Here is a 9644-nt window from a genome sequence, read left to right on the forward strand (position 1 = left end):
TCATCTCTAATCTAAACCAGTGTTTTAAGAACCGTGGGCACCTTATATCCTATCTATGTCTGTCTCTTGCTGGCTGAGACAGCTATCTTAAGGTGGGATGATTGCCATCAGGAAACCTCTGGAGGCTAGCACAGAGCGATAGTTTAGACTAGGCACTTAAATGTTTATAGCTGAACTTAGGTGAGGTGAATTTTCCCATCCCTCTTTTCCCCACCCTGCCCAAGCTGCACTATTACTGAGAAAACCCAAGCTAAAATATCCTCTCATTTGGCAAGTGAGATCTTACACAGAGACCTATCAAAGATTAAAAGACCCCCTGATTTAGTAGCTAGAGTTCAAGATGAGGCCTTAAGCTGTTGTCTAGCCCATGTGGGGTCTCCTGAAGCTGGAGGGAGCTATCATACACATGGGATCCATGATGGTGTATCTGCTTGCAAAGTCAAATGCTAAGTGCACCCAGTGCCAGGGGGAGACGTGGGAACTGTGCATTGTTAGTGAAACGTGGGAACTGTGCATTGTTAGTGAAACTGTAGCACATGGAAGGAAAGAGTTGTTCTAGATTGATGCTGGTTTTAATATATTTGTGACTTCAAACCATAATTGTATCCCCATTGCTTATTTTTTAAAAATTGAATTAATGATGTCACTTTTAAAAGGGGAGTTTCTGAATATGAGCTGAAATTAGACTGCTTTCTATTTTAACATTTTTCTTTGGAGATACTGTACTATACACTAACTGGAAGCAGTTAAAGGCAAAACTTCTGTCCTTGTTCAATCTTATGTAAAATGCCAGTGACATGTCATTTGCTTGATTGCAACAGGGATAGAACTTGCCCCAAGACACATGTGTCAGGACGATATTGAACCCCTTGCTGTTTCAGCTGAGCTCTCATAGGGATTGTATTGCTGGTAGAGTACTTCTAAACAGATCATCAGGACTTTCGTTGTAATCCGTCTTTCTTCTTTCCAGATATGGGTTTGAAGGAGTTATTCTCTCCATCTATGGACTGGATAGAGAAGATTTGCATTGTGACAAAGATGACACTTGCCATTTTCAAAAATCAGAGGCCATTCTGAGAGAACTGGATGTAGAAAATGCCAAACTTTACCTGGACTTCATTGTTCTTGGAATTTTCTTCTTCTCTCTGCGCCTAATTGCCTATTTTGTTCTCAGATACAAAATCCGAGCAGAGAGGTAAAGGAAAAATGGCTAAAATGATGCAGTAGGAAGATCTTTAGACATGCAGTAGAGGGCACTTGACATTGTCTCACTGTGGCAGGCCGGTCTTCAGTGCCCAGCTAGATGCTGTTAGGACCTAGCCCATAGAGAACCACAATGGGATAGTGGACATATAGTGTTAAGCCAATCAGTCCAGTTGGGTTGGGTCATGTTTTCATTACACTTTCTAGCTTTAACTAGGAAGAAGAAATAGAAGGGAATTTTACACCACAGAGTATCAATACCAAGGCAGTGTAACTGTAATAAAAAACCTGGCTGCAGGAACTTTCATTATGAAAACCAATTTCGTGGTAAGGTCACTAGGATACTAGTCCTGGTAGCCAGAATAGTATAATGTCACCTATAGTTGACAAGGTAATGAGATGGGGAAAATGGGAAATGCAAAGAAAATAGGATTCTCTCATCCTTTTAAATTCAGAGTTTCATCTTTGCAGTTTTCTATGTATTATTTTGCAATTCTTTTCCACAGAACTACCCCTTCTGGCCAAAAGTCTGTAAATGTATTAATTAATAAGTTAAAGATATCTTTTTAATATGGATACTTTTTTAAAACAAACCTAAAGTGATTCAAGTCATTATTTTTGTTTCTGTCTAAATTTAGAATTCTGGTGCTTTACTTGTCGAGCTGGTCTCATATCTGAAAACTGTAATGATAGCAGGAAAAGGCAGATTCTGAGTCTGCACTAAACCTGTGGTCCATATTTGGAAGCATCAGTAGATAGCACAGGCAGTCAGACATGTTCAAGCTGTCGCTGAATGATTGAAAAAATGTTCTTTTAAATCCTCAATATTTGTGACATTTAAAATGCTAACTCTGCTCATTATCTGTTTGATCTACCTCCTGCGAATGAAAAAATTGAAGCACTCCAAGGCTCATTTTTGATAATATGTGAAAGCAGAATCTATCCCTAAAGCCTGAGCGATTGTTAAAGCCTGATGGAGTGCCAGAGCTATCCACAGCTCAAAGCTTGGGGGATTGTGTTAAAACACTTGTAACTGCCTCATATGGCAGTGTTCATTATATCTGCAACATGCTACATGTAGAACTGTCCTCAAAATATGAAAATGACCTTGTAATCCTGCAGGCCTAATTATGCCAAGCAGTTTTGTTCTCATCCTGAAGTCTACATGCACAACATGGAAATAATAGCTAATTGATCTAAACACCAATGAAACCGTTGAAAGAAGCATGCATTTATTTTGCGTATCTCACCTTTGTAAACCTGGCAGGGGGAATTCTGGTTCCAAGTTGATGTGAATTTTGTCACTGATTTTCATGGGTTTGGATTTTCAACCCAAAATGAAGCTGTGGGGCTCATACTCATGTTGGACACCTTGGTGAACTTCTGTGTGAATTCCACTACCTTCTGCCATTACTGTGCATTTACCTTAGTGTCACAGACCCACAAATTCTATAAATGCATTATTCCTACCAGGATGCTGAAGTCTTGTAGATTGGAAGCAGCTCAATGTCAGCAAACTGTTCAGGAGCTCAGCAGCTTATGACAGTAGAGCAGATGAAGAGAGACCTTGCGCATCTGCTGGCCATCAGCAGTCACAATTCACAGACTGTTTTTGAACACTCCATGCCTACATCTATACTAGTAAACTAAATAGTGCCAGGGCCAGCTCTGTTAGGCCTCAGGCAACTGGGGCTAATACAAATGGTCCCTGTACTGTACTAACTTCTAAACAGAGCCCAAACATTGTCTGGAAAAGCTCTGGCTGTGCTGGGCTGCAGCTCTGCCATTTAGCAGTGAAGACAATTGTTTCCCAGTTTTCCTGGCCCGTGCGCAGGCTCTGCTTAATTTACCAATACAGACATAGACTGCGTGTATCTGTTAAACTCAGGACACTTGAGTTAGGCCCGTGTTCTGGAAGACTTTAAGTCAAGTCACATGTTTTAGGAAGGTTAGCTCAACTTTCCCTGAAAATAAGATTGACCTGTGAAAGCAAGGTCAATCTTTACTGTAGAAGAAAAAAAAATCCTTACACAACCTCTTTGCATAGTTTTTTTCCCCAAAAGCTTTTATACAGCTCTGGAGCTTTTCCAGGCATAATCACAAGCAGGTATGGACCTCTATGGCTGTCACATATGAGAAATTAAGAATTTTGGCTATTCTAAGTAATACTCATAATTGTGAACAGTTTTTAAATAAGTCACAAGCTGAAATCCCTTGGCACAATGTGCCTTGATTATTTCAAGATTCTCAAAATATTTGTGAATGTTACAGGCGGTTCAAATGCTGTTTGCAAGCAGACGAAGGACTACATTTGCCAAATTACTCTTCTGTTGCACGCTGCTGGTCCAGCTGTAGGCTAGCTGAGTATGAAAGAGTGTGACACCCGTGGCATTAAATACCTTCAGGGTTCCTCGTTCGTGTTTACCAACACCATTTACCAAATACCACATTGAAAATCCATTGCAGTGTACCAAATGAAGTAACTTTGCTGACATTCCAACACTGTTAACTTACACGATGACAATGCTGTGTTCTCCTGTCTAGATCAGTTTAGCAGTATGAGTTCCTTGGATACTGTCTTGTTATCTGTGCCCATTCCTCTGTTTGTAGACTTTCTTATTTTATCTCTAGTCTGTAATATGTTCTCTCGTACTGTAACTTTGCATTGTATTGTGGTAGCCAAAAGTCTGGTCCTCCATGGGTGTTCCTAAGAAAATGCATGCTCTGGAATATTTTTTGTCACTCCTTTTTTTGTTAGATACACTTTTTCCCAGCCATCTGCTGGCAGCATTTAGCTGAAAGCTGCTATTCTAAGGAATACTTTAAGACTGTAGTATCCCAGTAAAGAAAGAAATTAATTATCTTGAAACTCAGTCCTACACATAAAGGAGATAATCATTCTTTCCCTCCTTAGCTCTAAAATTAACTAATGATATCTCCTTTGTCATTACTGTGGGACAGAAGTATTTAAAGTCCATCCCAATTATGTTTTCATATACTGCAAAGATTTTTAACATAGTCTCAGCTTGACTTTTTTCTATTTATGTGGAAATAAATCCTAACAGGCTAGTATAAAATGCATTCCCAGGTTAATGGACTGAGCATGCATGTGCTGTAGTGTTAAGCAAGCACATTGTGAAGCACTGGAGGCTTCATGTGGAAGAATAACGAGGCCAGCAAGATTCTAAAGACGTCAAATCCTCAATTTATATAGCCATAAACTGATTGAAATCAATGCCATTATTACCATTTGAACGAGTCACAATATGGCTAAAAGTTGCTTAAGAGGCTAAAGCTTTTTAAAGGTCTCTTGAAGACTGAATGTATGATTTCTGTTGGGATTGCAGGAAGACTTTAGTGTTCTGTTGGCCTTCTTGTTTTATTTCGACTTGTTTTGACATGTTGCTTTGGTTACTATGTGCATCAGTTAAGACTTTAGGTGCTTCAGATGGTTTTTTGTTGTTTTTCTTTGTGGAAACTTGCATATAATCTGAAAAACCCTGAAAGTTTTTAAAAAGAACTTAAAACATTATTATTTACAATTAAATAAAAGATTTGGAAAGCAGATTCTACTCACATAAGAAACTGAGAAAATTTCGTCTTTATGGATCAAAGGCAGTAACAGAAGAATATCTGGTGCTGAAATCCTGTTCACTTCTTAATATTTGGAGCCCAAGATATCTTTTTTTCATTAAAGGAGAGGAATATATGTACACATAATAGGGAGAGCTGGTTATGTAAGTGGGAGATAATGAACACTTGAGTCCAAATACTGGATGTATCAGGTGACTGACATTTCGATCTACTCTTCTGTCAAAGTCTGTTGTCAACAGAAATGAATGTTTCATTAAACATTTGTTTCTGGAAAAAATGGTGATACATACTGACCTGTACCATCCCAGTGATCCTTACAGAGGAGGTCCTGTCTGTCCTATTTACTCAACACTAGATGTAGGTTTTTGACTCTTAATGGGATCCAACAAAGTGCTTAAGTGTCTTAATAACTTCTTACATCTGCATTGTCTCATGTGAATCAAAGGAACAACTAACGTCTTTAAAATAAAGTCCAGGCTTAAGTGCTTTGCTGGGTGAGGGCTGTATGGCACAGGAAGACTGAGATGTTGGCTGTCTAAACGGACTCGGAGACTATACTGAAAAGTCCATTTGCTTTGAATTAGTCTCTAGGAGATTACACCTTTACAGTGATCTTGAATTAATCTTTTTGAATCACAAAATACTTTGTGGGGAAGAGGAGAATGAAAATCAAGCATGGAGATGAGCATATATTTTTCTGTATACTTACTGTTGCTTTGCATAATTGCTTTTGTTATCTGCATAGTTTTGGTAAGGAAAAATGAACTTTCTATTTTTTTTTTCTTTCTGTACCAGAAATGCCGATCGAGGACTGCTTTGCATTTGAACAACGTCAGCATTTATTTTTACTTTCCAAAGTAAGCAGGAAGGGATTTTAATTAATTATTTTTCAGTGATAACTTTTATTGGAATATGATTTTATTCTTTTGTCTCCTGCTCTGTGATGATCATATTCAGGAACGATAACAAAGGGCAGAGAGAAAAACTTAAGGTGCACTGATGATGTTTCCAAACAGAGCTCCTCAGAAATGTGTGTGAGGACGGTGCAAATGGCATGTGTACCTTTCTGCAGCCTGCTGCACCTTCTTCCACATTGCCTTTGCTCACCGAGCTTCAGGTCCAGTCTCTTTTGGTGGCTGTGTGGGAGAGAGGATCATGCGTGTTTGTCCTGTATAATGCAGGAGAGCCCCGCAGCTCTGCAGGTTGGTTATCAGCTCCTTCATTGGGGTCAAGTTAGTTCTGTGGGGAGTTTTTGATACCTGTGGGATCTGCTCTGATGCTCCTTGATCTAAGTGCAGCAGAAGCTGGCTTGGAGTCTTCTTCACAGGGGTTCAGCACAGCATTTTCTGGCCCAGTCTGGCTCTGGCTCTACTCTGGTGTATCCTCATTCAGGGAGGATTTTGAAGTCCATCAGCTGTCATGGGTTGAGTGGGATGTAAGGACAAGCTTGAATGCTTTCCCAAACAGAACAGTTGTCTTGGCCTGTGCTTGTTTTGGGCCAAGCTTTGTGAGTTAGTATGAACACGGTTGAAAAGGACATCAGTTGCTGGAGTAGCAGCGAGGCAGCGCTTCTTTCTGAATGCATGGGTAGAGCTCAGGGTGCAGGTGGCCAGCCACAGCATTGGCCTACTTGTTGGGATCCAGGTGTGGAGTAAGAGGAAATTACACGCATGCTGCTTTTAACTATGGATACTGTGATTCGGCCAATGAAATTAAAATTCTTTTTAATTTTCATCAGCTGGATAGTGGTTTTGGAGATAGTTTATCTCACAGAACCATAGCTGTCTAAAAATGAGGGGCCCAGTCTAAGTTAATCATCTACTTTTCTCTGTAATAAAAGGAAAGAAATGTCCATCTCCAGGACAAATGGACCTGAGGTACTTCCATAATTCCTTGAGGTACGTATTTTTCCTAGTGACTTGAATTCTGGCCCATACAGTGAGTTTTATTATAGCAGTTGCCACATTTGAAGTCATGCCTGTTCCCAGGAGGGTTCAGGGCAATGTCAGCTGGAGAAGGACTGGATCCTCTTTTTGCCAGTGTGGTTTCAGTTTTTGCAACAGCCGTGAAGTGGATAAATTGAAATGTTAGCAGTGTAATTCAGCTTTCCGGACTTACTGAGCTGTAGTTTACACATTTCTTCTGGTTTCCCAAGCTCCTTCTCTAGTTAATGCGGACTAGCTAGGCAGCTACAGAGGCAATTCTTCACACTGAACTTAGCATCTCCTTTGTGGTCTTTCCTAGGCGTGTGTTTTGGGCACTGGCAGAAGATTGGGAATTAGGTAATGTGACAAAAAAGTATTGTTTGCTCTCAGGGAGGTACATAACTCTTGCACTGAGTATCGAGGGAGCCTAGGAAGGTACCTTAGATGGTCTGCCTATCTGCTCTGGACACATCAAGTTAGAGGAGATGAGCCCCTGTACGTTGCAACTTCAGAGCTTAAAGCTTTGGTGCTTAGGCCTTTGGAGCTGGAAGTTCAAGCAATTCCTTGCTAAAATGGAAACTTGTTAAAACTGATCTTGCATTGTGGGTACCATAGGACACTTAACAAGTAGATGTGGTGTTTGAAGTTACCTTGTTTCTGTAGCCCTACTGTAAGTTAGAAAAGGTCTGGACTTCACCCTGAACTCTGAGTGTTAGGATTGTTGTTTCCTTTAACATTCACCAGGGCAGCAAAGATCCCTGACAAAAGCAGGAATATTGGAAAACATCAAAGTTGTTTTTGGCAGTAGCTAGCTGTAGGCTCCTCCAGAGCAGTTTGACTGTGGTAGATAATCGGTCTGTATTCCTGCAGAGAGGATCTCAGTGGTAGCTGCAGAGATACTGTCCTACATGTTGTTCCTTTTATTTTGAGAAAATGATCCATTTTCCTACCAGAACAGCCCGATAGGGTGCAATTGCTCAGGAGTTTCTTTCCTTTAGTTCTGTATGGAAGGCCATTTATAAAGTACGATAATTTGAAAAGCTGTTGGGAGCTAGAAGTAGGCAGAAAATTATACCATGTCATGTCCTCTGTAACAGTTTGTGACAGGCTGATCATTGCTGTGCCCGTGACACTGCCACACAGCACTAGTGAGTGCATAAATTAAGTGCTGAGTGTCACTGAAGTTAATCATGAGCTCTGCTATTCATGGACAGGGGCAGTAGCATTTTCAGGGATCAACTCCTGCTGTCCTGTTCTTAAATACCTGTTTTCATAATACATAAAGAGATTGTTGTAATATATCCCACTGAGTGTTTTTTATAACTGTGGATATCTTTCTGGATCTGTCCAAAAGTTGCAGGTTGAGCCTGCAAGCATAACAAGTTTCCTTGTAATTCTGTGCATATGTTAGCATATTTCTCTTTCTGTACACATTTCACATAGAGTTTGTGAAGGAGTAATGGTACTGTAGAGAATGAAATCTAGCTTCAGTGTTTTTATTACTTTGGAATCTTACAATGACCCATAACTTCATGCAGTTGTCAACTGTAGGACCTTCCTTTAAGAGATTTAGATTTCTGTTGAGACCCATTGCCAGCACAGTAAAACAAAGGGTGACCAGTCAAAACACGTATACTTTGGCGCAAGAAATCCCCGTGGCTCAGCCTGCCAGCCTGCATTCTCTGCATTGTTTATGCCTTCAAGATACATCAAGATTTTGTCAACCCATTTTCTTTCTGGGGTCCTCCGTGCAGCCTAGCCCATGCTTACCGATTGCTTGTGTTCTTATGGCTAGATATTCATGGTTGCTGTCCACGTGGGGTGTAAAAATGAGCTGCTTGGGAACAGTGTGAGGTAGGTGGAGTTGGAGGGATGACTTTTAGACTTTTTTGAGCTACCGAATGCCTAATGTGCTGGATCTATGGGTGTGCTTTACTCTTTCAAGAAGAAGAAAAATCTAAAATGTCTTTTTAAGCAGATTGCAAGGCAACATGGAAGTCTTTACTTTTAAGGTTGACGGGGTGTTTTACTTCAGTGGCATCTGTGATGTCTTTTTTTCTGACCACACTGTAGCTTATTTTAGTAGCCCATTTAGGGTAATCGTTATACAAACTCCTTTCTATTACTTCCAAAAACCAGCTTTCCTGGCCTCAGTGATAATTGTACCAACCTTTACAAATGCGAATTAGTTGTTGAGCAATTTAAAATAATATGGAAAAAATGCACTTAAATTACGGTAAAAGTAAATGAAATTTAAGGAAAAGATTACATTGATATATCTAAAAAGACAAACAAGTCCTGCAGTGTAGCCAAGCCTTTACCTGTGTCAGTAAAGATTTGTGGAATACCTTATCTGAGTCAGTTGACCTTATTGTCAGAAACTGCCCTTGAATCTGTTACTGAATTATTTAACATTTGTTCTTTTGTTTTTAAAGCAAGAGTCAATGCAAGGTATCATTTTAAATCAGCGTGCTAAAGTGTGCATATTCTGTATATCTAATATGTCATTGTTGTCTCTTGTTTCTGTAATGCATTTGCATTACTATGAATCAATTTTATTATGCTTCTCTAGAGACTATTGCTGCCTGCACGCTGTGATATATTTGCACTGTTGTAGATATATATATATATACTTATATATAAATATATTATATAAACCATGTCTTTTCCAGGTTGCTTGTTACCTTTGTAGTTTACGCTTACCGGTACGGTGGACCTGAGTAAAAATGTGGGATGTGGGGCATTCTGATGATATATTACAATAATAGACAAATCTTTGTATATTTCTGTATACTTAATACCCATAAGAAGAGATTTGTATGTGCATTATTTTCCAAACTAGGGCTTTGTTTTCTGAGACTAGAGAACATTTATGATAATGTAACAAAAAAAATTCAAATAAAGTGTTATTATTTTCAGACA

General features: G+C 39.5%; 1 protein-coding gene across 3 annotated transcripts in view; it reads left to right on the forward strand.

Moving 5' to 3' along the window:
* The window catches only part of ABCG1 (ATP binding cassette subfamily G member 1), a 62729-nt gene extending 53085 nt beyond the window's left edge, over nucleotides 1-9644 (forward strand). For all 3 annotated transcript variants that reach the window (XM_030020294.1, XM_030020295.2, XM_030020296.1), the window contains exon 15: nucleotides 971-9644. In XM_030020294.1, the coding sequence (XP_029876154.1) occupies nucleotides 971-1199 (229 nt within the window). In that variant the 3' untranslated portion in view covers nucleotides 1200-9644. The remainder of the gene's footprint in view (nucleotides 1-970) is intronic.

Source organism: Aquila chrysaetos, chromosome 7, assembly GCF_900496995.4.
Source record: "Aquila chrysaetos chrysaetos chromosome 7, bAquChr1.4, whole genome shotgun sequence".
NCBI lineage: Eukaryota > Metazoa > Chordata > Aves > Accipitriformes > Accipitridae > Aquila > Aquila chrysaetos.